Source organism: Colletotrichum chrysophilum (genome assembly GCF_026319265.1).
Source record: "Colletotrichum chrysophilum strain AFK26 chromosome Unknown scaffold_17, whole genome shotgun sequence".
In the NCBI taxonomy this organism is placed as follows: Eukaryota; Fungi; Ascomycota; class Sordariomycetes; order Glomerellales; family Glomerellaceae; genus Colletotrichum; species Colletotrichum chrysophilum.
This window is the reverse complement of record NW_026517304.1, coordinates 34,597-62,044: the sequence shown is the minus strand read 5'-3', so window position 1 is coordinate 62,044 and position 27,448 is coordinate 34,597. Positions and strand designations below refer to the sequence as shown.

Below are 27,448 nucleotides of genomic sequence, written 5' to 3'. Positions count from 1 at the left end.
TTCCATTCGCACACACGGAAACTCCCCCCATCGGCCGTGTCTCCAGGTGAACTTCCAGTCGATACCAGCGGAGATTTGTCCAAGCAAACGTTTGGAAGGTACGATCCACCATCGAGGCAGTTGCAGTCGGTCCTGGAGAGGAAGTTTCGACCAGCGGGCCACTTGCCTTTCCAAGTTTGGGGTCTTGGAAGCACGTCACCCTTACATGTTATCTTCCGCCGATCCAGTCTTGCGTATCTGTCCTGAGTTGCCGCCGACTGCTGATTGCCCGACTCCTCCCCCAACTCCGAAAGTGGCGTACTGCAGCGCGTGGTCCAAGACGAGGAACGCAGCCCACACGTCGCCAAATAGCAGTCCCGGAGATTGAATGACAGAAGAGCAACAAAATCGCGCGCAGACAACGGCGATCCGGCACCCCTCATCGTTTGTCTCGGAACATCCGCTGCCATGTCCTCTCGCACATCCTTATCGCAGAAGGAGAAGGCTGAGGCATATGACATGGAGAGCCAGTCTCCGGTTTCCAAGGCCAATGGTGGCATTACCGAGCTGATGGCCGTCCAGGACGGCGAGGTTCATCAGAAGGGCAGCCGCCAAAATCCAAAGTGGTTTCAACGGCTTCTCGACGCCGGTGTGGAGGAGAATGGTATTCGACCAGTACCCATCGAAGAGCGAACCAATGAGAACTACAGCAACCTCTTCACTGTCTTCTTCTCTAGCTTGCTTTGCTTGCTTCCGTGAGTTTCGCACTGTGTCGCCGACTAAATCGGAGGAGAGACTGCTGACAGATGGTCGATAGGATTCCCACCGGAGCGCTGGCCACCGCCCAGCTGGGCCTCAGCCTCAGAGATGCGTCGCTGGTAATCATTTTCTTCGCGGCCTTGACGATCATGCCTCCGGCGTTTATGGGTATCGCAGGCTCCTATACTGGATTGAGACAACTTGTGCAGGCCAGATATTCGTTTGGGTGAGTCGGTATATCCTGTGCACACCTGACACACAACTGATCGTGTGGAATCAAGATATTACCTTGTTGGTGTCCCCCTTCTTCTGAACGCTGCAACGGTGACTGGGTTTTCTCTGTCCTCTGCGATTGCTGGAGGACAAACCCTCGCAGCTGTGAACCCGGGCCACATTGATGTCAAGGTTGGAATCGTCATCACGTGCCTCGTCAGCTTCGCTGCCTCTTTCATCGGATACCGAGCTCTCCACATGTGGGAGAGATGGCAGTGGCTCCCAAGTCTCATAGCCATCGTCATCGCGGTAGGACTGGGAGGGAGGAATCTGTGGAAACAGGCTGAGGTGCCATCTGCGACCGCGTCGCAGATTCTCAACTATGGGGGTCTGATGGCCGGTTACTTCATCACATTCGGTGGGATTGCCTCGGACTTCACGGCATATCATAACCCGAACAAGACAACCAAGTGAGTTCTAAGATCTAAAGGTTAGTCGACGTACTAATAAGATCAAGATTCCGGATATTCTCATACATTTACCTCGGGATCTTTTCTCCCTCGGTACCCCTTCTCATCTTGGGTGCGGCAATTGGTGGTGCGCTCAACAACGTCCCGGAGTGGAAGGCAGGGTGGGATGCCTACGGTATCGGTGGCGTCATGGCTGCAATGCTGGCGCCTGCTGGCGGTTTCGGGAAGTTTCTACTTGTGGTCCTCGCCCTGACTGTCATCGGCAATATCGCGACTTCCATGTACTCAGTTGCGCTATGCATGCAGATGATGCTGCCAGTCTTCACCAAGGTACCACGCGTCGTGTTTATCATTGTCGCCCTGGGTATCATGATACCCATGGCTATTCGCGCTGCTGAAGCATGGGCCGACTCGCTCGAGAACTTTTTGGGATTGATCGGATATTGGGCGGGCTGTTTCGACGCCGTCATAATCGAAGAGTTGGTCATCTTTCGACGCATGAAATACGACTCCTATGACCATGGCGCATGGAATGTCGCTCGCAAGCTGCCTTCTGGGTTTGCTGCGATCGGAGCGAGTCTATTGAGCTTCGGGTTGGTGACACCAGGAATGGACCAAGCGTGGTTCACAGGGCCGATTGCGAAGACGACTGGGGACATTGGGTTCGAAGTCGCGTTGGTGTTGACAGCCATATTTTATGCTCCCCTGAGGTGGCTGGAAATCAAGTTGCAGGGTCGGGTTTGAGTCCGTTGGACATGGTGGTGGAACGGGGGCCCAGGGTAGGATACACCCAGTCAGGCGAGGTATGGCAGACCGACTTTCTTGTTGATGGTTCGAGGAAGCAGTGGCATAATTCGGATTGCAGGACCCTAGCACGATAGAAGAGATTCGACAGTTATCAAAATGATACCATTCCTTGGGCGTTCAGGCGGGGTTTGCTTCGGCGGCCTGCTCCATGGTGACTACCAAGCTCAATTCCCTCCCAAGTCTCAGAAGCTTGCTCATGGCTCAAGGACTGTGCAGGTCGGCCGATCTTTGAGGCTGCCAGACGTTAGCCAAGGCTATGAAACGGGAACAAACAGCTGCCGGGCTTGTTACCTAGGCGTCATGGCTTAGTTGCCCGCACAAGACCATGTCTTCTCCGAATTGATGCCACGCCACGCCGTTGAGTCGAGCGGCGGGTACTGGAGTTCCATCGGGGCGCTGAACTCGGTCGGGGGACACGACGACGCCGCCACGGCCAAGCCATGTAGGTGCCACAGTCACAATGACGGTGTCTACAAGTTGCTGGTAGTCAGGATGGAGAAGGGAATTGATGACTTGTGCCCCGCCCTCGATCATTACGCTGTGCAAGTTCTCGGCATGGAGGGCAGCCAGGATAGATGGCCAGTCGAAACTTGGCTTGGTTTCTCGAGAGCTGAGGAGAATGAATTTTCCGCCATGGGCCTCCAAGATGGCTTGCCTCTCGGGGTTGATACCCGTTTCCCCGACGAGTATGTACGGCGCCAGTCCGTTGCCTGCGCGGGCAACTTCGAACACTTTGCTGTGCTCTGTGAAGTTCCAACGGCCGCGAGGGTCTAGAACAATGGGCCTCGGCTGGGCATCAAGATTTGCACCATCTATACGACAGTTCAAGCCCGGATCGTCGGCGATGACTGTCCCAACACCAACGAGTATAGCGGCATGGTGACGACGCAGATGGTGGGTCATCGCCTTGGACTCAGGACCCGAGAGGCGTGTTCGCACGCCGGGAGCGAGAGAGAGGGAGGAGTCCAGTGAGGTTGCAAAGGTAAGGGTAACAAAAGGGCGGTTCTGAGTTTTGACTGACTGGACAGCAGAACCAGACCCGGAAGGTAGATGCGGCGCGAGCCAGGCAGCGTCGGCGTCGGGAATGTGTAGGGTTTCTGCCATGCCTATTGCTGCGGCCTTTTGGGCCGTCCAAAGAAGTTGAGTGGTGGTCCCAGAAGAAGCCGTTGTACAAATTTGTGCAATTTGGCAGCTCCCTGCGTAGCGCAAGAGTAGAAACTGTGGCAATCCGTGTACTGACCAGGTGCCCCTAGTCGTCTGAAAGTCCAGACTGGCGTCCCTGTTCAGACTGCCAATAGAGACCGCGTCAGCCTACCTATCAGAGGGCAGGTAGACAACACAGCAGATGAATTAACGGTGTTCCGCCTGTCTAGGAGCGGGATGGTCTGCTGTTGCGATGTTGCGACTTGGCAACGGTTTCTTTCCCAAGGAGTTGTGGGCGAATGAGCCGCTGGAGTTAGTGGTCCGGACGAAGTTGAGCAAAGCTCCCGGAAGCCTATAACCCGCGGGTGAATCCTTCCCCTTGAGTATCTATGACTATTCCCAAAGAAGCAACAGGATGGCTTCGGATGACTCGAAGTTTATGTGCCTGCCGGGAAGAGCTCTCGCCAGGTAGGATGGCAGGGCACGAGACAGAGTGCGGAGTTGACGGAGGGCGGATGGTCGGAAGAGGACGAATCTGGCCCGCCCTGAAGGAGGCAGTGTCCAAGGATGCTGCGGTGAGGTTTTTCAGATGACCAGCCAGAAACAAGGCCGGGCGAGATGTCGTAACAGCCGCGGTGATGGATGTGTACCGACAAGCCGGAGGCAGTAGGCGCACCAAACAGGATCAGAGTCAAGATTGAAGTCAGGAGACAGATGTCGACGCCCTGGTGCTGACTACGGTAGGTAGCTTTGGGATCTGCAAATTGTGGACGCGTCCTTTGATGTGATTCGGATGGAGGGAGGGCACGTCCTGTTGGAGAGCGGAGAAGTGTCCGCGGTGATAGACCTGGTTGTAACGACGTTGAACCGGGGCGTGACCGGGACGTGGAATAGTCAAACGAAACGCACGCCAAGTCCAGAGGTACGTGGTCTAATGACTGTCGAATTGGGCTCGGTGTTTGCTTCGACTTCTTCCACCGATTGGTACTCTGTACTCAATCTGCAGTTCAAGTGGCGGCAGAGGCTCGGCGATTGACTCAGAAGGTCCGCAACGTCTTGTGTCAGATGGTGCTTTTTTTTTTCTCTCTACTCCGTCCCCCTTGCTTCCTGACGAGGGTCGTGAAGCAGCGATTGTGTGCGAGATGGAGGAGGATGGATGGAGGGATAGATGGATGGTGTAGGGCAAGGACGAGACGCGGATCCGGACGATCAGAGCAATGCCTAAGGCGACTGCAGGCAAGTGCAAGGCCAAATGCAAGCGCAAGTGCAAGTGCGAGTGCGATGGAGGGTAGTTGCAGTTGCAGATGGTGATGGTGATGGAGATGGGCAGGTACAAGTGCTGGTGCAAGTGGAGGTGCAAGTGCAAGTGAGGGTGAGGGTGCGAGGCAGGAAGCAGTCACGATTGGACGAGAGACCCTTCCCAACTGCCCGTCGCTCTCGCCTCAAAAACCGTTGCTTCCTTCCCATTCCAGTGAGAGCGGCCAGTCTGGTGGAGAGCGGCGGGCGGCGGCCCCGCTGACGATGCAAAGTGGACACTGAGAACTGCCACCGGGTTGGACAATGGCAGCTGAAGGTCGGATATTTGGTGCATTAGAGGACCTTGGAACTGGACATGACTGAGGATGATGTGACTGACTAACTGCTGCTGTGTGTGGTCTGGTCTGGTCTGCGCTGGTCTGCATGGCAGGTTGGGTCAATGTCGATGCGTGCGCCCTTTTGCCTTTTTCTTTTTTCCCCCTTTCGTTTTTTTATTTTTGCCCCTGCTTGTCTTCTCCAATTGTTTCCCCTATTGATCCGTCTTGCTTTGCCTTCCCCTCCCCCGTCCTTTTAGTTGAGAGTCAGTCAGCCGTGGCCATCACTTAAGTTAGTTGTTGCCAACTTACATGGAAGGTCACAGGCTAAAAAAGCACAAGGAAGGCAACGTACCCAGGGCGGGCCTACGTGCTACATATTAGCCGATCGCCAACTGAACGTCGGGTCCATCGTCGTCTAAGTGCTCGCTTAACGGCTGCTTCAGATGCTGGGAATGCAAGAGAAAAAAAGATGTCAAGTGGCATTTGGTGGCATTGCTCGTCCTAATCCGCCATCTCAAGCGCCCTTTTAGACTTTAGCCTCTCACCGACATGAGGTTGACGTCCTGTTTGCCTTTTCCGATGACCTCGTTCATCGCCCTGCCCTGCCCTGGCCTTGGCCTGCCCAGGCTCTTGTCCCCTCCCCTCCCCTGCCCTGGCTTTAACTTTCATGTCGACACCTCACTTACACCACCGCAGCAAGCGTACTTGGGACATACTTTTGCCCGACTACTGTTAGCCTGCTACTGCCTTGGTGCCCCTCATCGACCCCCAACCCCAAGTTGTAGTGGGGTTGTAAGACTTGGTACGTCGCATGCGAGTCTTTGTCGCTCCGGGCAGGCAAATCCGCATACACGGCACCTCTAATTGCACTGACCACCCCCTCTTCACCCGCTGCGGGAGGGAATCCCTTAGGGCGGCCGCGCTCGTGGCCATGGGCCAGGATCTATCTATGCCTTCCAGGTGTGAGCACACTGCTATGCTACGCAGTACTCACGATGCTGGTTCCTGATCTGTGTCTCTTTGCGTCTGACAACAAGCGCGCGTTGGGTTGGTCTGAAAGGTAAGAGACGCCGCCATACTACCTACCTACCTACCTCCACCCCCAATCCCCGAAGGCAGAGAGAGACTTTTCCCATTTTACCTTTTCCTCTCCTGCCTCAAGTACTTGCTGGCTTTGCTAATCGCTTTGCTTTCCATGTCTTATGCCCACCACACCTGCAGCAGCGGAAATCCCATTTCGGGACTATTCCGCCGGTCTCTCGCTGAAACTCCCCGGTCACGCTTTTTGGTCGCTATTACTCTTCATTCGATTCGTCACTTTTACCAAACGAAATACACCCGTGATGGCTGGCGCATGCTCACGATCGATGCCTGGTCTGGCCTTGGCCAGGCGTTGTTACGACACTGGACTGGGCTCTTGGAGGCGGCTGCTGTCACTCTGTGCTCTTGACTGAGGTGCATTTTGCAGCTGGACCCAGCATGTCCTGCGCCCTGGTACTGGGGCGGGCTGGAAGAGCGACTTCATGTGGTTACAACGCGACGTAGTCACCGCAGGACAAGCAAGTTACATGCGCAGGAAACAGAACCCAACTGGGCACCACATTACGCAGACCGAAACCTTATCTCCGACTTCCTCATTGGCGCCTCACTTTCGACTTCCCATAACTTACCTGCGGATATTGCTGTCCTAAAATATCTTGATCTCGTACGAATCCCGCCAACTTCCGCCTCCCTGACTGCTTCTTCCGATTGGCCTTGCCTGTCCCGCGCTTGGTTCCTCCCATCAGCTGGTGTCGCAATTCCGGGTCTCCCTTTCATCGAATTCCCATCCCCCCTGGCCTCCGACAAGTGCCTACAACACCCAGATTCGGGTCATTCAAGCCACTGGCGCACACCACTATCAACGTTTCTTCTCATCTTCTCTCCTCCTGTGTGGGGAGATTCTACCTGGTTGCACTCGCGAGGAAACCTTAAGAAACCTTACTGGGCTACCCGCTCCTTGGCCGCGTCCACATACGCCAATCTCTGTCAAACGGTCTGCCCGCGAGGTCATCCTTACTCGGTTTGAGGCCTTGCCCGCGCACATCCTTACTCGAGAAATCAGGCCATCTGCCCAGCTATTTCCGTGAGCCATGCCTCGTGGTCTATTATCAGTCCAGAGCCCTGGGCAGCTAAACGCCGAGATTGCTTCAAGACTACGCCGTCATTAACCTCTACCGGGCGGGCGCACTTGAGCAAGCCAACGTTTATTGGGAGGCGTCCGTGTCTTCAGTGCAAATGGCTATTTGCGCGCCTGGAAGAAGCAGCTTGACGAGTTTTCATATCGTCAAGCAGCACACTCCGATGGGCGATGCTAGCCGTTAGGTTCAACCCATAAGAGAGGCTAATCAGGATAGATACGATGTCAAATAAGCCCCAAAGGCCGACCTGACAGCGGGATTTGCCAGCGGCGATCTGCAGGGGCCTCTGTCTGCAGTACGCCTGGTGCTAAGGTAGCCAATACCGCTCTGTCGCAGACTGCTCGTGGGGCTGGTGCGACCTAGGGCATCCGAGGCATCCTGAAGTTGACCTGAAGACGCACAGCATCTTGTCCCGAGACATATTCCTCATATCCGATTGCATCTGATCGAACGAATGCTTCGGCCAGCAGCACCCCGAGGGACCAGGCGGTCTCCGTCGTGTCTCATTCCTGAGACTGCCGAAGAAGACCAGTTGCCCAAGCCGCCACTCTGCCTGACCACCGGCACGACGCAAGTCTGTCTGTCTGTCGGCTGGGCACAGGGTTGGGAAAGCCGCAAAACAAAGATCTGACAACCACATACTGCCGAGGACACAAATCTCTGCGCATCTGGAGCTAGCGATTGCCGGCCGCGGGTGATGGCGTCTTTGCGCGCCAGTTGGCCCCCAATCACCGCCTCTTTTTCTCCAGGGATGTGACCACCTGCCACCCGGCCGTTCCTTCGCACTCTGATAACCCCATCCCTTACTGCTGAATCTCGTTGCCATTCTGCGCCTCTTTTTGCCCGCAAATCCACCTGGCGGAGCACACAACGTTGGGGACGAACCCACAACATAACGAGCCTGACTAAGTTGGATACTCAGAAGCAGCATGAGAAGCAGTCTGAGACATACACGCTGGCCTACAGACTCAGGCTGACGAGATCGCCGGGCGAGCTTTCCAAATCCACAACACATCCCGCGTCTTCGAGGCAGAGTGGTGTTCGAAGGCAAACACGGGATCCTGGCTCGGAAAAGGGCCGACGCTTTATGGTGTTCAACTCGAACCCGTAGCAAGCGGTCAGCCCTGGCCAGCTAGCGGTCATCGACGACGCCTGTGCGTGAGATCGGGGCTTGCTTGGTCTGATATTTCCCACTAAGGCCGCCTTTTGGCTGCGCAAAAGGCGAGCGTTGGCCAAAGCTTACATCTGCCCATTCCCAGAGGGCATTGCACTAGTGTTTCGACATTCCGGTGACATCCTGAGATCTGGCCAATACCCGAATGGGTTTGTTCACTTTGAGTTGCAACATATCGCCCATCGCGGTGGGGGGAAGTAGGGGGGGCAGACCAGATGCTCAGGACCCCAGCGCCGCTCCGGCAGGCAACTTGACGATACGTTCCCTTGCCCAGTCTCTCGGATACGTACCGCTGCGCTGTACACCTATTGTCAGGATGTCCAAGATCAGTATCTGCGCAACCGAAGGCTGGTAAATTGACCTGCTCAGTGTCATCGGATGCAAGGGCCTTCTCTCGGTCCAGGTTATTCGTTCTATCTTAGTAGTAACAGACGCCACAGACGGCGTACTAAGGAAGTGGAACTACACACATTTATCACTCTTGATGCCCATCCGCCCACGAAATGGCATCCGTTCTTCACGATCTTATCCCCTTCACCGTAGACTTAAACACCAAAGTCTAGCCATTCCTTTGCTACTTTCCCGCCCTTCTCGCAACTATGGGAGCCATTGTTAAGAACTCCCAGATGTATCCGAAGGTCTCCGACCCACCTTCAACCTTCGGAGCGACCGCCCGACATCCTTTCTCGACGGAACCCACTCCGAAGGATCCGTACACCTATCAGGTTGGATTTGGGAACAGGTTTGCCTCGGAAGCCATGTAAGTTGGGCTCGTGAGAATGTCATTCGGGGGGTTTTGGAGGCTGACGGGAGAAGTCCTGGAACTCTCCCACAATCGTGTAATGCACCGCAAAAAGTCAAGTACAACTTGTATTCCGAGCAGCTGAACGGTTCAACATTTGTTTCGTCCCGAGAAAACCTGCAGCATGCCTGGTTCTATCGTATTTTCCCCTCCGTGGCACATGGGAACCTGACGAAAATGCCGCGCAATCCGGATGTGAGTAATACCTCCAAATTTGCTGGTAGTCCGTTGCCCCCTGACTCTTTTGCCCGTGAAGATCGAGTCAAGATTCACATCTAGCAACGAAAACGTTGATTTCATGCCCGGTGCGCTGTGTTGGAGGGCATTCCCGATTCCTGATGTCGACGGGCCATCTGTGGACTTTGTTCAGGGGCTGAAGACGATAGTCGGGCACGGGGACCCCATGAACAAGGAAGGCCAGGCTGTGCACGTCTACACATCAAACGCCTCGATGGGAAATCGCGCATTTTGCAGCAACGATGGGGATATGCTCATCGTCCCTCAGCTTGGAAGACTTGACATTCAGACGGAATTCGGGAGGTAAACTGCCCCCGGGCCCTGGAAACGTGTGGCTCTCGCTGACTTTTGCACAAGAATGATGGTGCGGCCAGGAGAGTTGGCAGTTGTTCAAACAGGCATTCGCTTCAAGGTTACACTACCAGACGGAACTGCCAGAGGCTGTAAGTATCCCTCAAAGGTGTCAGGTCAAAGATCAACTAAATGTCGTAGACGTCCAGGAGTTGTTCGGAAGCCGTTACGAACTCCCGGAGCTGGGCCCCTTTGGAAGTAACGGCCTGGCCTTGCCACGAGATTTCGAGTTCCCCATCGCCTCTTTCGACATGGACAACTCTGAGTGGGAAAGTACGTCGGAAACCCCCTAAATGCATCGCAGCCTAGGCTGACTAGAACTCAGTCGTGTACAAATTATCTGGAAAGTTGTGGTCTTGCAAACAGAGCCACACACCGTTCGATGTGGTTGCGTGGGACGGCAAGTATGTTGATCGACTTATTACCCCTTTTTTCGTTTTCCTTTTTGGATAGCTCTTAACTCCGGCGGCAGTTACGTTCCGTTCAAATACGCCGCCGAAAAGTTTATTACTGCAGCTTATACAGACAAAGACCAAGCCGACCCCAGCCTTTATACCGTCTTGACGGCCAAGTCCAAGATCCCCGGAGTGTCGGTGACGGACTTCATGTTCTTCTGCCCCAAGTACTCATCAGCAACCAATACCTTCCGGCCTCCGGTATCCTTCCCCCGACCGCTTCTGGGGCCTTCCGACTAACTTGACGCAGTACTACCATCGTAACATGGCCACCGAGGTCGTAGGAATTGTGTATGGCGATTACAAGGGCACGAGTCGCAACCTAGAAGCAGGCGGACTAAGCTTTCAGTCGAGTTACATGCCTCACGGTGGTAGGTCTCGGCGGTCCTCATACATATCGTCACCCACTTACACGAAGAGCAGAAACACACGAGGCCTTTGAGAAAGCTACGACAAGCGAGTTAAAGCCCCTCCGTGTGGGCGAGGGCTTCCTCGGTATGTGCGGCGCCAGTCCGTCTCCGAATTCCATGGCTAACGTGCCAATACAGGATTCATGTTCCAGATCAGCACGCATTGCGCAATAACACAGTTCGCCTTGGAAAGAAGTGGCGTCTTGGAGGGTAAGAAAAATTACCAGCGTGTGCATGTGCCATGTTAAATTGCTGACAATGGACAAACAGTACCTCCAGCGTCCCTGTGGGACTCGATGCAAGGCCACTTTTTCGAACACGTCCAGGAGGTGAACGAGGAGTTGAAGAGACGGGGACTGCCGGTCCTCGGATCAACGACCCAGTGATACGACTTTGCATTCCTCCCATAGCGATTCTCGTTTTCCATTTCTCATCGAGCAGCGTAGCGAAGCGATGCAAGCTTTTCAATGGACGGCATTACAAGCGATTGGGGTAATAGCCCCTTGATTGGGGTCGCACGGTTGTATTCTTCTACATAGGGAAAAAAAGCGGAGGAGACAGTCGAGGCCATCGGGCCAGTGGTAATTGCAGTGAATCATATTTTGAAGATAGATCGTACTGAATTGAACTGTGACCGTGATTTTGCGGGGAATTTCTGGTATTCAGGGGGTTGTGCGGACGCGTTGGCTGAAGCGTGGAGAAGCGCAACTTAGACACGGATATTTCCAGATCAGTCATCCTTATCCGATATGGTGTAGTGGCCAACATGATGCCCTCTCAAGACCTTGAGAGGTTAGGCATAGCCCCGAGTTCGATTCTCGGTTTCGGAACATTTTGATTTTTGATCCTTATCACTTTCTATTTGCCCTTTGTTCATTAGCTCTTTTTTTCTTTCGCATGGCTACGAAATCCGCTTAACAGACTTTCTGGGTGGTTATAATGCGTGTAGCCTGATAAGTGTCCGCCTCCAATCCGTACCCAACTGAACGACCGCGTAATGGCAAATCCCATTGAGTTTTCCATGCTTATCATATCTTGGGACGAGGCCGTACCACATGGCCAAATCCAATCAGGGTCTCAGCCTCGGATCCTGCAGGTGCTGCTTTTATGCAGATCATGGCGCGGGGGCACAGGGATGCAACGCTTTTCAAAGGGACGTTATTCCCTTTGCTTAAGGGTCTGCGGAGAAGGTGCCACAGTGCTGGTGTGCGAGCTGTAAGTGTCTTTTTTTTTTTTTTTTTTTTTTTTGAAGTCTTTGAAGGTGAAAATTTTTTTTGGCCAGACTCCGGTGCAGCAGACCACATATATCAAGAACGAGCTCCTGTTTTTCCGTCGAAGTCGATGGTCGAACGGTTTACTGTTCGTCTACCTTCCTAAGCTATCCGGCCTTCTCGGTGTGGGACTTTCAACACTCCTAAATGCTGGTTTCACTTGGGTCTGATGCATTGAGTCGCTCGTTTTGTTATCACGTCGTAGTGACCACTTGACGATAATATCGACAAAAAAAAAAAGTAGCGGTGTCGACAAGATAACAGTAGGAATAACCAGAGGTGTGTGGTAGCAGCTTATTCGCAGCGGCGGTTGCTGGCCGCGTGGAACATGAGACAGCATCTCACCTGACTGATTTCTGGGTACCTCACTATTCTGGCTGCTAGCCGTTGCATTTGTTGGCCGACGATTCACTGACAGCCCAGCCAAGTTGGAGCACTGCCACATTCACCACAAGCAAACGCATTGATGGGCCGAACAAGTACCGCCGTATCCGTAGACGGGCTCAATGAGACGGCCGTCCAGCTCTTGAACGGAGCCGGAGGTGGGGCCTACATCATTGCCGTCACAGCCGCTTCTTCCGTCTCTCTTCGCCTTCTAACCGGCATATTGTGCGTCAGCTCTGGTCTGAAAACCGGTGCCTGTTCCAACATGTCCTGGGGACGTCGGGTGCGAAGCGGGAAACACGGAGGAACAGGGTTGGCAGGGGGTTGAGAAGCACCAACTGGGGGAACGAGAGACGTACCCGCTTTTACGCGAATGCTGCGATACATCAGCTGGGGTGGCTTGCGGTGCAGGCGAATGGGGGAAGCCTTGATACAAAAATGTCATTGGGGCTGGTCGTTGGTTTCCGGAACCCGAAGCACCATGTGAGACAGGGACAGTTTGGGGGCTGGATTGTTTTGTTTTGTTCATTAGTTTTACTGGATGATTGAATCAGCCTCCTCCGTACGAGTATTAAATGCAATTCACAGAGAACTCTGGGAACAGAATAAACGCATCGTGGCTCGGGGGAAGGCAGAATGAGTTCAATAATAAGTAGGTCCTCACAAATAGTCATTAACGAATACGGCCTCAACAAGACACTACAGCTCTACCAAGACCAGCGGCGTGCCGCCCAGAGACTTGGTCGAATAAGCCATTTCAGGCTAGAGTCACGAGCACAGCGAAATTTAGGCTTTGGGGCCACCTTTTCTGCCCACCTCACCTCCCCTCCCCAGCTGCAGGTGTTCCACGCCCAGTGTTTGCGGCTGCCACGGTGCAACCTCGCCCGCCCTGGGCTCCCTCCCTCAGCAAGCAGCAGGGGAAGCTCGCAAGTCGCAGATGTTCTGCCGCGCACGCGCACGCGGCTTGGCTCTTTCCCATCCAATCCATCCGCCCGTTCCATCCCATCCCACCCAAAGGCAGGCCACCCTCCTTCACATATCTTCTTCCCCCAACATCGCCACGTTCTCCCGGGTGGCACGCCTTTTTCTATCCACTCATTATCCATCAGTACCTGTCCACTTCCTTCACACACAACTTTGTCCAACCATCCATCCTTCATCCACACGACTGCCTACCTTGACAGCCTTCGACCGAGGCCCTATCGCATTCATTCTTTCGCTTCGGATCACGCGAGCCCCCAGCTTCGCTGAACCTCATCAACGACCGTTCGACTACGACCGTCGACCTACCTAATTTAATCACTCCATTCGGGATCCTCCAAACCGCTCCCACCACATTACCATAATGGCCGACCACGATAAGCCCCCCGCGTATGGCGGCCCCCCTCCTCCCCAACATCCTCAACAAGCCTACCAAGGCTACGGCTCTCCTCCGCCCCAGGGCCCCGGAGGATACGGCACTCCCCCGCCCGGCCAGCAGCCCTACTACTCTCCCGGCCCCGAGATGGGCTACCCGCAAGGCCCCTACCCGCCTCCCGGCCAGTACCCCCCGGGACAATATCCTCCAGGACAATACCCCCCGGGCCCTTACGGCCCTCAAGCGCAGTACGGTCCCCCGGGCGGCCCTGGATACCCGCCGCAGGGCGGCTACTACCAAGACAACCGAGGCGGCGGCGGCGGTAGCGGCATCATGGCTGGTCTGCTGGGTGCGCTTGCCTGTTGTTGCTGTCTCGACTGCTTGTTCTAAACGCGCGCTGTGCCATTCGCGATTGCGACCGACCGACTTGTTATCGATACCCAACAGATGCGATCAGACTTGAGAGGAAGGGACAGACTTGCTGCGAGCTGAGCCAAGGGCATGGCATTGAGTTCTGGCAAAAGACAGCAGACCGGTTCACGGGGTTAGGGACAAGAGGGCAAAGTGTGATCAGCATTGGTTTGCATTAGGACATGCATTTCGTCGCACGGCGTCAACGGTGAAAGGGATATTACACGCACACGAAAACCGCAGTTATGGAGAGCCGGGTGGGAAGCGCTTCCAGAGAGAAATGGCCTCGATTTCCTGGGTTCTCCGTTGCGGGGGGTTTTTTTTTTTCCTCTTAGTATTGCTATCAGTTAGGAGGGGTTTGGGATCCCGTTGTACGTAAGTCGCGTCGTCTTGAAGACGTCGTTACGACAGTCAGCCGAAACCTTCCGGTATAATTTCATCACGTCGTGACTTTACTCAAAATGCCCCTCCAGGTCGTGAACAGAGTTTTGAACAGAAGGCGAGCTTGGTGCGGGGTTGAGTCGTTCTCTGGTTTCCGAGCTGTAATTCGGGTGGCTTGGTCTAGGTGTGACGGAGTCATTCCTGGCACACGCCACCGCAGCTGGTTCGGAGCTCACGGATGAAAGCCACAAGAACACCTCCCAAAATTTTAGGCACGGATGACGGGGCGTCTTGTACAGGCAAGCATTGTGTGTGTTTATGCAACATTGAAATTGGGAGGGGGGTAACTTTCTACTACTCTACGCTCTTGTACAGCTCATCAAAGTCACGCTGGATGTTGGCCACGCAGTCGTTGGAGTAAATCATCTTCTGCACCTCGGGGGAGGCCCACTTATCCGGCACGGTGCCGCCCTTCTTCTCCTTGAACATGCGGTCACGCTCCTCCTTGGCCTTACCCTCGCCGAGATGCAGCTGCTTGCCGGAGAGGAAGGCCATGTTGACCAGCTGCGAGCACCAGTCCCGGCGGGAGAGTTCGTAGGCCTTGAGGCACTTTCGGAGAGTCGCGGGCGAGGTGTCCGGGGCGCGGGCGAGGACCTCGGCGACGACGGAGCCGTCCTCGATGGCCATTGCGGCGCCCTGGCTGAGGTGGGGGAGCGTCGGGTGGCAGGCGTCGCCGAGGAGGGCGACGGGCCCGGCGGAGTGGACCCACGAGGGCAGGGGCTTGTGCATGCGCAGACGCCATTCGCAAACCTGGCCGTCCGGGACGAGGTTGAGCATGCGGTGGACCAAGGGGCAGAAGTCGTGGAAGACGTTGAGCATGGCCGTCTTGGAGCCCTTTGTTGTGTAGGTTGCGTTGGTCGAGGCGGCGAAGTTGGAGTCGGGCTGGGTGGTGGAGAGGTTGTAGATGGTGTGGGAGGAGACGGGGTAGGCGATGATGTGGCGCTTCTCACCGATCCAGCGCACGACGTCGTCCGAGTCGAGGAGGGCGAGGAGTTCGGGGTCGTCGGCCATCTGCTCGCGGGTGAGCATGATGCGGTAGGCGGCCTGGCCCGTGTCCTCCTCCTCGCCCTTCTCGCCGATGGACTCGAGGAGTTCGGTGCGGACGATGCTCTTGATGCCGTCGCAGGCGAGGAGCACGTCGGCTTCTACCGAGTACGCTTCGCCGTCGCGCGGTTGCACTGTGAACTTTGGCTTCGGGTCGAACGAGTCGACAGACACGAGTGAGGTCGCAAAGTGGAACGTGATTGCGGACTCCTTCTTGCACGCATCGTACATGCGACCAGCCAGGGACGAACGGTGTCCGTTGCAGTGCGGGTAGCCATAGAGCTCGCGGATGTTGGGCATGTCGACGTGAGCGAGCTCGACGTTGGTTGATCCCTCTGTTTTCCTGTGTTAGCCGAGTCGCGTGACTACTACTTGGACAAGTGGTTCATTACGTCTGATGCTTGAGCCCTTTACGTCTGTGGCCTCCTTCTCGATCTCGGGCCAGCAGCCTAGGCGGTCAAGGGTTCGAACGACGTTCGGGGGCATTTGGATACCGGCGCCGACGAAACCAAGGGTTGATGCTGTCTCGTAGACATCAACATGCTTGAATCCCTTTTTGGCGAGCGCGAGAGCAGCGCCCAAACCGCCCATGCCTGCGTTGAGCGCGTGTTAGTCGCGAGGTTGACATGAGGTATTGCGGGAGGAAACATGCATACCAGAGCCGATGACGGCGATCTTCAAATCTTTCGGGTCTGCCATTGTGTCTGCAATAGTGTCGGAGTGTGGCTCTGAAGAACAGGCGAAGAAGGGAAGCTCAGTGCGACTGCGCAGGTAAATATGATTATCGAGACAACGGCGTCCGGATTTTCCGCAACAGCTATCCTTGAGGCAGTTTATGAAGTCCGCCGGTCCTGGAGCCTCACATGGGGAATGTGGGGGATCTGAGCAAGCTCGGGGTCCATAATCGGCTGGAGAAGCGGGGAAGCTCGCGACAATGAGGGGATGTTCGATGTCTTCTCTGCCTTTTTGAAATTTGGTAACGGGCCCGGGATCGAGAGACGGGAATGCGGCAGACGCTGGTTGGGTGGGATTGGCCGATTAACCAACTGCCGGTGCGCCGAAGGTGTAGTGGGGGTAATGCGAACTTTCTGGATATTGCCGAACCCCAAATCGGGCGGTCAGCGTTGAACGTTTAACCAGCTGAAGAAGTTCATCATGTGCGACGATGGTGTTGGCAGTGGACCGGCTGGAGTCAGCCTCCGGAGTCGAAAGCCGGCATGCACAGCGTTGTTGCTGATGAATAACGTCTAAGGGTTGTGCATCTGGTTATGCAGGTTGGCTAGCGCCGTGGTTGACAGCGGCGGTTGTGTCCGTGTTGGCGGTTGACAGCGGGATCGTGGTCTGTTGGGGAGCGGGGGCGCGCCTTCCAGGTTTGGGGAAAATGCCCGCGTTCGGCGACAGAACGGAGGGAGGGCCGAAGTGTTGTCGTCATTCGCGAGAAAACGGCACGGTGCCCCGATCCCGGGACTCTTTCGATTTGCCTTGCTCCAGCGCCGATGTGGAGCGCGATGATGGCTCCCCTAACTCCCCTGCGCTTGTGCCTGACCGCGCATGTCGGGTAGGACCCTCGGGCAGCTGGAAGGCTGAAGGGAAGAAGGGCCGGGACTGGTCGACGGCTGATGGATGATGGGCGGAGGGTAGTATGCAGGAAAGCTAGATAAGTAGCCACCGTCGTAAATATCAGGCTTGGGGTGGTCAGTGTCAATTCCCAGCTCCCTCATTGGGACATCTCATGTGACTGGTGTTGTCGGGGTACTATGTATTCTGCCAAGGAACGAGTTCTTACGGGCCAATACGCGTAAGAACTTGTCGAAGTCAGACCTTCACGATGCCGTCTTCAAGGTGTTGGTGACGCAACGCCTGCCCACCCGCCGATATGTGGCTCAGCCCATGAATTCCCATGCTCGGTCTAAGGCGCAGTGTCATCTCGGCGAAAGCTTCGCTGTCCGAAGACGCCAAGGCAATCAAGCAGTGCACAACCCGCCTCCTGCGGAATCCAACGGTCGGTTGGTGAGAGATCGCAACCTCGTCTGTCGTCTGGTGCTCCAGTTTGTCGGCGAGTCACTCCCGGCTTGTCGCACAGCCACGCATGTTCGCCTCCTAGCCACGACCAAGGCATTGTTGTCCAGTAAGCATGTCTGGGTGGGGAGAGTTCGTTGACGCTTCGCCTTAAGCGTACAAGGTGCTCCTGGTTCCATCGAAGCTTGCGACCAGCATTGAGACGCCAGACGCCACCGCCAATGGAACTGGTGCTACCGAGTAACCGTAGCGTACCGGGTTCCTGTGTGAACTGGTATTTGGAAGATCGTACATAGTAAGTCAAGCCAAGAACAACACACAAACAAACCGACGACAATGACCTTCAGCCGATCCGTCTCATAGATCTGAGCGTTTCATTCGATCTACGAGCACAAACAAAGCCAGGGTCTCTTTCTGGGGTGCCAGAGTCTTGGATCAAGGAAACAAGCTGGTTCGGTCAATTGGATTATTGTGGTTAGATAGGATGAAGCGCGCGCTGATCTATTTCTGCATCTGCGGCGGGAGGGTGGGTTGTGAGAGCGGTGGTGCACAGTCTACGCAGTACAGTCTACAGAGGCACAGAGGAGAGGCCGCGCGCACCAGAGACGGCGGGAGCGACAGAGAGACAGCTGTTCAGTGGGTTGCAGCAGCCCAGCCCAGTCGATGGAGAAATCCAGTCCGTGGCAATGATCCCCTCAACCCCTGCCCAGCCAGAGCGTGGGAGACGACAAATGATTGGGCCAGAGGTCACCGTAGCAGTGCCAGAGAGATGGCGAACCGTGGCGGGACCCCACTATTGTCCCGCTGAGTTGCAGGGGTCTGTTTCGTTTGACGCGACGGGACAATGAAGCCGCTGATGTCACCAACTGCAAGGCCTCACAAGCGACGCATTTTTATCCCTACCACCACGGTCGATTGCCTCTGTGCCTCTGCAGCAACTGAAGCAGCTGCAGCCACCCCTGTCGCGGCCCCGTCCAGGTTTTGTCCCTGCACCCACCCAGCCAATCAACGACCCGCAACTGTTCTGCTCAAACCATTTGGCGACCTTCTTGGCGCCTCCCTCTTCACTGTCGTCTGTGCCTCTAGTTCCTGTCCATCTTTATTTCTTCTGTTCGACGCAAAAGACAGACTGGGGGCAGCGACAAAAAGAGGACACCCCTCTGGCTTCAAGAACCTCAACGTTGCCTTTGCCGACGGTCTCGCCGACACGACCCCTACTTAGACCTCTCTCAACTACTGCCATCTTCGACGACAACGCAATGTTCTCCCGATTGTCCTTGTGACCGGCACTTTATCTCGACCTCACCTCGAACCCTCCACTCGCCGCCGACCACGACGACCTTTAACCCCTTTACACCGCCCTACTCGACGTCCCTAAATCCTGCCCACGAACCTCACAAAACCCAAGCACCGCATTTATTATACGCATACCGAAACATACTCTTGGCTGCGAAGATAATCCAAAATGTCGGCTACCCCGACAACGGCGTCGGAGACGACGTCTCTCGCGTCGTCTCTGGCGTCTTCAGTGGCCTCGTCGCTGTCTACCGCCCTTTCTGCCACGATATCGGCGACGTTGAGTAGCAATGGTACAATCACCACCTCATCGGCATCGTCAACAACAGCAACAATATCTACTTCTGCAACTGCCAATCCTATCGGTGCCGCGCAAAGGTCCCAGGGCATGACCCTTCTCGGTTTCCTCACTGCCTTGGCCACCGGTTTGACGGTCTTTGGAATTCAGGTCCTCGCCTTCCTTCTTCTACGAAATAAGTTGGCACGTATTTTGTGAGTACTCCTCTGTCGTCCTTTGGACAAGCAGTCACTGACTTCTCACAGCAAACCAAAGACATACTTAGTCCCCGAGCGAGAGAGAACAGATTCTCCGCCGGCTGCGCCATGGAATCTGATCAGCACTTTGTTAAAATTTAGTGACCGTGAAGTCATCAAGAAGTGTGGTCTTGATGCCTACTTCTTCCTGCGATATCTCAGGGCTCTTCTGACAATCTTCATTCCGATTGCTTGTGTGGCGATTCCCATTCTGATTCCGCTCAACTACAGCGATGGCAGGGGTCATGATTTTCTGAATGACGTGGAATCGAACTCAACAAACAGCACCAACAGTACTTCGTCTACCTCGCGGCTGCTGGTTAGAAGCCTGCAGCTTTACATTCGAGCCGAATCGGACAGCAATTCTACGGAAGACAGCATACCGACAGGACTGGATACGCTAGCCTGGGGAAATGTTGGACGAAATCATACAAATCGTTACTGGGCTCACTTGGTCATTGCGATACTGGTCATTGTCTGGGCGTGCACCGTTTTCTTCTTTGAGCTACGAGTATACGTCAAGGTCCGCCAGGATTATCTTACCAGTGCCGAACACCGACTTCGCGCATCAGCTACAACCATTCTTGTTAGCGGTATACCTTCCAAATGGCTCACCGAGGAAGCATTACTCGGCCTCTTCGACGTCTTCCCTGGCCAGATCCGCAATATCTGGTTGAATCGGAACCTCAACCGCCTGCTCGAGAAAATCCAGCTTCGTGAGAAAATTCACCTGAAACTCGAAGACGCTGAAACCGAGCTCATTAAAGCTGCAAAGAAGAAGCAGCTGAAACGACGCAAGAAGGAGGAGAAAGCTGCTAGAAAACAGTCAAAGTCTAAGGGACCGACCAAGCAGGAGGAACTCCTTAGGAGGCAACGGGAGGACGAGGAAGCCCGGAAGATGGCCGAGGGCAATAACGGAATCAGCTCTGGCGAGCACGAGGAAGTCCCTCATGATATTGGCGCCGTCATGGACGAGGAAGACTCCAAGTCGAGACGCTCCAGGCGATCAAGCTCGTCGTCGTCAAGCTCTTCTGAAGACGGTGATCGTCCCCAATCCAAGGGCTTTGGGCTCAGCGTCATTGGAGATGGATTCACCAAAGTCGGAAAGGGGCTGCTCGGGGGTGTTACCAAGGCGCAAAAAGAAATCAAGGAGTTTGGTCAGGACGTCGAAGATACTGTCGAGACGACCAATGGATTTGCGATGCTACAGCCCAACGACCGCCCCCGCAAGGTTCAGATCTTGGCTGAAGGAGAACGACCTGGGACAGCCAAGAGCGTCCGCAGCAACGGAGAGCAGCTGAAGCCGACCCCGACCGCCGACACCCACAAGACTCACTCCCGTCATGCATCCGCTGCTACTCAAGATACGTCAGGCCCCAAGAACAGCTACGAGCCGTTGGGCAATGGCAACACCGTGCGGAAAGTAAGCAACTTGGACCATATGTACGATCAGGAAACTCGGAAATTCTGGCAGTTTTGGAAAGCCCCGGCCGGTGGCTACGCATCGCCCATTCCCCAAGGATATAACTCCGGTGAATTCCCTTTCAACCAGCCAAAGGACAAGACGTTTTGGCAGGTGATCAAGTCCTTCATTCCATTCATGGGCGACGACGGCGAGGATCCTATAGAGTACCCTCCGTGGAGTGAAATTGGCGACGACTACACGAAGATCCTGGACGACGAGGCAGAGTGGCGCAAATGGCTGAGGGATAAGGATCGCCCAACCCATCGCTTGCCGCGCTGGGGCTTCCCTGACTGGCTCGCTTGGCTCACGTTTGGACGCAAGGTTGATACCATTTATTGGTGTCGCCAAGAGCTCGCCCGGTTGAACGTCGAGATTGACGATGACCAAGCCCATCCCGAGCGCTATCCTCTGATGAATTCTGCTTTCATCCAGTTCAACCACCAGGTCTCGGCTCATATGGCTTGCCAAAGCTTGATGCATCACGTTCCTAAACACATGTCTCCAAGGATCAACGAAATCTCGCCTAAAGATGTCATTTGGGACAACATGGCCATGGAATGGTGGGAGGAGTCTCTCCGATCAGGCGTTGTCACAATCATCGTCACGGTGATGGCCTTCTTCTGGGCCATTCCTATCGCCTTCTCGGCTACGCTTGCGAACGTCGACTCCCTCATCGAGAAATTTCCTTGGCTTAGCTGGATCAAAGACAGCCCGAGCATCAAGAAACTCGCTGGTGCTATTGCCGGTGTCTTGCCCGCGATTCTGCTCGCCCTCCTGCTTGTCATTGTTCCGCTCATTTTGGAACAGCTTGCAATGGTCCGGGGCGTCAAGACCGGTACTCAAAGAGCCGAGTTTGTTCAACGATTCTACTTCGTCTTCTTGTTCATTCAAGTCTTCCTTGTCGTTTCGATCACATCCTTCTTCGTTGCGTCAGCAGATGAGTTTCTCCAGAAATTTGAGCAGTTGCAAAGCGTGACTTTCATTCTCGACACGCTGGCCACGAACCTGCCGAAAGCCGCCAATTATTTCTTCTCCTACATGATGCTGCAGGCGTTGTCTGTGAGCTCCGGTACGCTGCTTCAGATTGGCGCCCTCATCACATGGTATCTCTTGGCTCGTATTCTCGACTCTACAGCTCGAGCCAAGTGGAAGAGAAATACCACACTCTCGACCATTTCTTGGGGACAATTCTTCCCTGTGTACACCAACTTTGCATGCATCGGTCTCATTTACAGCGTTGTTGCACCGCTGATCTCGCTGTTCGCTGTTCTCACGTTTAGTTTGCTGTGGTTCGCTCAGCGTTACAGCATGCTTTACGTCACGCGCTTCGAGACCGATACAGGTGGTGTTTTGTATCCTCGTGCCATCAACCAGACTTTCACGGGATTGTACGTGATGGAGGCTTGTTTGGCGGGCTTATTCTTCATAGTGGTTGACCAGCACGGTAACAACGTTGCAACCGCTCAGGGTGTCATCATGTTGGTCGTACTGGGCTTCACGATGCTATACCAGATATCGCTCAACTCTGCATTCTCGCCGCTTTTCCGATTCTTGCCCATCACAGTGGAGGACGAGGCCGTTATCAGAGACGAGGCGTTCCAGCGCGCTCAAAACCGACGCCTCGGGCTCATCGACGATGACGAGGATGACGAAAAGACGCCAATGCGGAATGGAGGTGGCGCAAGTTCGGATCCTCGCGGCATCGAACTCCAAAAGCTTAACGACGGTGGCCCGCAACGCAAGAACTCGACTATGCGTCGTGTGAAGAACGTGGGCCACTGGGCGAAGGAAGGAGGCAAACATCTCCGCTCTAAGACGTGGAATATGGGCCCAGCTTCCGTCAAGACTGCCGCTGAATACCGACGTCACCAACGCGACAAAGATCTCGAGGCTCAACGGGCACTCGGAGAAGCGCTTTATGGCGGGTTCCACGACGAAATCGAAGACTTGACGCCCGAGGAGCGTGATGTACTCGTTAGAAACGCGTTTCAGCACTACGCTCTTCGGGCGCGAGCGCCAGCGGTATGGATCCCCCGTGACGACATCGGGATCAGTGACGACGAGATCAAGAGGACGAAGGAGTTTAGCGAGCATATCTGGATCAGTAACGAGGGCACAGCGCTTGACAGCAAGGTCCGCGTGGTGTACGGGGCGAACCCTCCAGACTTTTCAGAGGTCGACATCATCAACCTCTAATGAGGCCTCGTGTTTTTGTATAATGAACATATGCATATACCCAGCGGGCGTTAGGGGGAAGGGAACTTAGCATTAGAAGAGAAAAGCAACTAGCAAGAGTTATACTTGAAATACAGCCAGTTCAATTCGTATCTCGTCAATCGCTCTCAATGAACACATGCCAAACAACTCCAACTGACATGGTCGTTAACTTGTGAATGAAAGCCGAAGGTTTGGCCCAAGGTCTGTCAGCTTATAAATCATTGAGACCAATGACGTGAGAGACTTGACGAAGATTTGGAGACGGACCTTCATCCGACGCGCGAGCGCCAACCCCCGCACGAGTGTGCCATTCCAACCTCGACTGCATCAGCCCTTTCCCTTTCCCCCCTAAACATTTCAGGTTCAGTGAGCACCTTTCGGTTATAACCACAACGAACAAGCACCGTATCGCTCCACGTCACAATATGACAAAGTCAGGCAAAGCCAAGGCCGTCGTGAACGGAACCACCGTCGCGGAGACGACGGAGTGGGAGGAGGTGGAGGGGAACGTGTACTTCCCGCCCTCGGCGATCAAGTCGGACATCCTGGAGAAGACCTCGCACACGACGTTTTGCCCGTGGAAGGGGACTGCGGAGTACTACTCGCTCAAAGTCGGAGGTGAGTACCTATGGGCGCGGACGTTGTCTGGCTTGATTGGTTGCTGATAGTTTTCATCAGGTGACAAGCTCGAGAATGCGGCGTGGTACTATCCCACGCCCAAGGACGCGGCGAGCGAGATCAAGGACCATGTTGCCTTTTGTGAGTATCGAGGGTTGCGGTCCGTGATGGAGAGTCTGATGCTAATGAACGTGTAGACAAGAGCAAGGTTACGGTCTCTGTTGAGTAGGGGGCAAGAAGCAGTCTCGAGCTTAGGAGTTGAAATTTGGCGCACTCGTCAGGTGCCATGTCAAAGTGTATGAGTACTGCAACTTTGAGATATCACGAAATTCATCACCTGCAAACTCCGAGTGTTGCATTCAAGAACTTTTCTAGATCATCCAGTAGACCAGGGTATTCCTCTACATAAGTCATGACGCAAGGAAACTCATACTGGCCGTCTAGACCTCCACAATTTCGTTATCGTCGTCTTCAATCTCCTCTACCTTGGAGCCGTTCGTCAACTGCTTCTGCTCTCCCTCACCTTCTTCAGGCGCTTCGTCGCTCATGATGACCTGCACCAGACGGTCGCAAGTGTCCTTGACGCCCTCGTCTTCCACACGCAGATGCGTTTCTCGGATGATGGGGTACACTTTCACCCTCCTCATCAGGTCGCGAGCTTCGCGCGTGGTGGTGAGAAGCAACAGGGTCTCGATGTGTGTCTGGATGATTCTCGGGTCTGAGTCGCGCTTCTTGTCGGGGGGAAGAAGTTGCAGATCGGGCAACATGCCCATCGTGTCTTCATCGTCGTACTCTTCATTACCGGTAATGGGGAGCAGGATGTAAGGCAAGATATCGACCTCATCCTCATCAAGGAAGGTGGGGTGGAACTGGATCTCGAAGGCGACGTTCTTGATGGTACTTGCCACGCCCTTGCGGCGGATCTCAGAGGCATGCTCTGTGAAGACCTTGAGCTTGGTGATGGGGATGACCTCGTCATAGTCCTGACGGGTAACGAAGTGCTGGCGGACTTCGGCATGCTTAGTGAGGTCGGCGAAGAGGTAAGCGAGGTAGTCGTAGTCCGCGTCCTTGTTGTAGCCCTTCTCCTTGACGAAAAGATCAATGAGCTGGTTGAGTACGAGTTGGTTGGACTTGAGCTCCTCGGGTGGCGTCTGCTTTCTGGTGACGATGGTCTTGAGACCGTCATACTTTGCTAGGTTGGCCAAGAGCATGGCCATCAGGTTGGCGTTTGGCTCGTTGGGCTTCACTATCAGATCCGCAACTTCTCCGATGAACTTGTCGTCTTTGGCAACATTTTCCAAGACATCCTTCTCTGCCGTCAAGTTGACGAGAATGGTGAGGACATGTTCTGCGATTTTCTGAAAATGAATGAGTGTCCGTACACAGCCGACATAGGAAGGCCAGTGTCTAGCTTACAGGGTGGTCTTTGACTAGGAACTTGAGGTGCTTGATTGGCGTCAAGCTCTCAGTCTTGAAAATGGCCGGTTGCGCTTGCGAGTAACCGACAAGATTCTCAACGGCCAATTTCCTAATTTGCGGGTTGGGATGGGCGATGAAGCCCACGAGCTGTTGCGAATAAGCTGAGTCCTTCAGGCCCGAGGATTGGTCTCATACCTCCTCTAGTTCTGTCGGCATTTTGGAGAATTTTGTGGTGTAGCTTTCTGCGTAATGGAGGAGGTTTCTCACAGGAATACCAACTTTTAAATGCTGTTCCAAGGAAATTGTCTCGCCTTCGTTGTAAGACAGACCGGGAGAGTCACTCGCAGAAGCTTTTTGGTGGGGTGTTGTGGCGGGGCACTCGTTATGGCTCGCCGATGAAGTCAAAGCCCAGAGGATTGATTGGTCTAAAGACCGCCTTGACCCACTGTAAGCCGGTCCAGGGTTCTGGGCTAATCAGGCGCGGGGCAATCGATAAGAAAATCAAAAATTTCCAGGCTCACAAGAAAAAAAAAAAAGAGGCACCGCCAATCCCGCCCCGTCGCTCTCCGCCACGACTGTTCGAGTCCAAATCTGATCAAAATGGGCAAGGCGACGACCCCGACCGACCGCCAATCGCGCAGGCACAACCCTCTGCAGGACGATATCCTGGCCACAGGTCCTTTGAAGAGCAAGGTTTCCAAGAAGAAGAAGGGCAAGGATGGCGACGAGGGCAATGGCGACCACTTCGTCGATGCGACCCGCAGTCGCACCATTCTGAGGCTGGGCCGAGAGCTTGCGGACGAAGATGCGCCTGCGAAGCCCGAAGCCTCTGCGAAACCGGGTGTCGATCTCTTCGGCATTGAGTCAAGATATGGGGTCGATGTTGGTGGCGACGAGCAGACATACGAGGAGGAGGAGGCCTGGGGCGAGGAGGACGAGGTCGTGGAGGAGATTGAGATTGATCCGGAGGACCTTGAGACCTACCGCAAATTCCTGCCCGAGGCCGAGGAGGATCCTGCGGACATGCTGAACGATGCCGGTTGGGGAAGCAAGGGCGGTGACGAGGATATGGCTGGTGGCGGCACCAACCTTACCGAGCTCATCCTCGAGAAGATTGCGGCGCATGAGGCTGCCGAAGCCAGGAAAGCAGCGGGCGTGCCCGTGGATGACGTCGACTACCAGCTTCCTCCTAAGGTCATCGATGTTTATACGAAGTGAGTGTTTCGACTTCCCAGCCCCGGAGCTCGTCGCTAACAGGGCCTAGGATCGGCCAGATTCTGTCGCGATACAAGAGTGGCCCCTTGCCGAAGCCTTTCAAGATCCTGCCGACCCTGCCGCACTGGGAGGACATCGTTGAGGTCACTGAACCCCAGAAATGGACGCCGAACGCTGTGTACCAGGCGACGAGGATATTCTCTGCTTCCAAGCCGGCAGTGTGTCAGAAGTTCATGGAGATTGTTGTTCTCGACAAGGTCCGTGAGGACATTTACGAGAACAAGAAGCTAAATGTACACTTGTTCAACGCTCTGAAGAAGAGTTTGTACAAGCCTAGGGCGTTCTTTCTGGGTTTCTTGTTCCCGCTCCTGTCTAGCGGCTGCACCATTCGCGAGGCCCATATTGTTTCTGCTGTGCTCGCCCGAGTTTCGGTGCCGGTGCTCCACTCTGCAGCTGCTTTGAAGGGAATCACTGAAATGTGTGTTAAATTCTCTGCGAGAACCGTTCGAAACTGTACTGACATGGTCTTAGTGCCGCTCAAGAAGCCTCCGCTGGAACCGAGGGTGGTGGATCTGCCAACATCTTCATCAAGACTCTGCTGGAGAAGAAGTACGCCCTGCCGTACCAGGTTATTGATTCGCTCGTTTTTCACTTCATGAGATTCAGGAGTGTTGATCCTGCCTCCATCAAGGAGGGCCAGTCCTTCTCTGGAGATATGGTTAGGTCACTTCCTGTGGTTTTCCATCAGAGTTTGCTGGCATTTGCCCAGAGATACAAGAACGACCTGAGCGAGGATCAACGTGAGGCGCTTCTCGATTTGTTGTTGTCGCACGGCCACGCCGCTATTGCCCCGGAGATCAGGAGAGAATTGCTTGCCGGCAGAGGAAAGGGTGTAGCGATTGAGCAGAACGCTCCTTTTGACGGCGACGACACGATGCTTGTGGATTAACGAACTAAAAAATGGGAATGGGAGTTGGAGCTTGGCCAGCCCCAGGGCATTATAAGGCGTTAGCAGGTTGATTTGATACCCGCAATCCTAATCGAACGGATTATGAGAAGCTGCGTTGTTTCAAGTGTGTATGACTTTCACGTGTGCTCTTTACAGGCAATTACTGGAGGAGTGTGTTGGCTGCTTCCCAGTACAGCTCAGCAAGGGCGCAGCAGGTGCGAACCATACTGGCCCTGCTCAACAGGTGCCTTCAT

General features: G+C 54.6%; 8 protein-coding genes and 1 non-coding gene across 9 annotated transcripts; 7 read left to right on the top strand and 2 right to left on the bottom strand.

Annotated features, from left to right (window-relative positions):
* Positions 1–447: 447 nt before the first annotated feature.
* On the top strand, positions 448–2,165 carry COL26b_003116 (uncharacterized protein; the record flags this gene model as incomplete). Its single annotated transcript, XM_053176020.1, has 4 exons — positions 448–734; positions 797–964; positions 1,020–1,421; positions 1,469–2,165. 4 exons carry the CDS (start codon positions 448–450, stop codon positions 2,163–2,165), a joined length of 1,554 nt encoding a protein of 517 aa, XP_053039920.1.
* A 7,339-nt stretch (positions 2,166–9,504) lies between these two features.
* COL26b_003115 (uncharacterized protein) lies at positions 9,505–10,940 on the top strand (the record flags this gene model as incomplete). The annotated part of the gene is made up of 6 exons (XM_053176019.1): positions 9,505–9,641; positions 9,799–9,962; positions 10,143–10,345; positions 10,395–10,515; positions 10,568–10,639; positions 10,834–10,940. 6 exons carry the CDS (start codon positions 9,505–9,507, stop codon positions 10,938–10,940), a joined length of 804 nt encoding a protein of 267 aa, XP_053039919.1.
* A 357-nt stretch (positions 10,941–11,297) lies between these two features.
* Positions 11,298–11,384, top strand: COL26b_003114. Its single transcript has one exon. It is a non-coding gene; the product is annotated as a tRNA-Glu (tRNA).
* A 2,170-nt stretch (positions 11,385–13,554) lies between these two features.
* On the top strand, positions 13,555–13,956 carry COL26b_003113 (uncharacterized protein; the record flags this gene model as incomplete). Its single annotated transcript, XM_053176018.1, has 1 exon — positions 13,555–13,956. One exon carries the CDS (start codon positions 13,555–13,557, stop codon positions 13,954–13,956), a length of 402 nt encoding a protein of 133 aa, XP_053039918.1.
* Positions 13,957–14,712: 756 nt separating this feature from the next.
* On the bottom strand, positions 14,713–16,161 carry COL26b_003112 (uncharacterized protein; the record flags this gene model as incomplete). The annotated part of the gene is made up of 3 exons (XM_053176017.1): positions 14,713–15,797; positions 15,855–16,055; positions 16,119–16,161. 3 exons carry the CDS (start codon positions 16,159–16,161, stop codon positions 14,713–14,715), a joined length of 1,329 nt encoding a protein of 442 aa, XP_053039917.1.
* A 2,785-nt stretch (positions 16,162–18,946) lies between these two features.
* On the top strand, positions 18,947–22,972 carry COL26b_003111 (uncharacterized protein; the record flags this gene model as incomplete). The annotated part of the gene is made up of 2 exons (XM_053176016.1): positions 18,947–19,269; positions 19,321–22,972. 2 exons carry the CDS (start codon positions 18,947–18,949, stop codon positions 22,970–22,972), a joined length of 3,975 nt encoding a protein of 1,324 aa, XP_053039916.1.
* Positions 22,973–23,418: 446 nt separating this feature from the next.
* Positions 23,419–23,840, top strand: COL26b_003110 (uncharacterized protein; the record flags this gene model as incomplete). Its single annotated transcript, XM_053176015.1, has 3 exons — positions 23,419–23,611; positions 23,672–23,752; positions 23,809–23,840. 3 exons carry the CDS (start codon positions 23,419–23,421, stop codon positions 23,838–23,840), a joined length of 306 nt encoding a protein of 101 aa, XP_053039915.1.
* A 211-nt stretch (positions 23,841–24,051) lies between these two features.
* On the bottom strand, positions 24,052–25,246 carry COL26b_003109 (uncharacterized protein; the record flags this gene model as incomplete). The annotated part of the gene is made up of 3 exons (XM_053176014.1): positions 24,052–24,969; positions 25,028–25,177; positions 25,226–25,246. The coding sequence occupies 3 exons, from the start codon at positions 25,244–25,246 to the stop codon at positions 24,052–24,054; spliced, it is 1,089 nt and encodes a 362-aa protein (XP_053039914.1).
* A 384-nt stretch (positions 25,247–25,630) lies between these two features.
* COL26b_003108 (uncharacterized protein) lies at positions 25,631–27,194 on the top strand (the record flags this gene model as incomplete). The annotated part of the gene is made up of 3 exons (XM_053176013.1): positions 25,631–26,244; positions 26,295–26,723; positions 26,777–27,194. 3 exons carry the CDS (start codon positions 25,631–25,633, stop codon positions 27,192–27,194), a joined length of 1,461 nt encoding a protein of 486 aa, XP_053039913.1.
* Between the last annotated feature and the right edge of the window lie 254 nt (positions 27,195–27,448).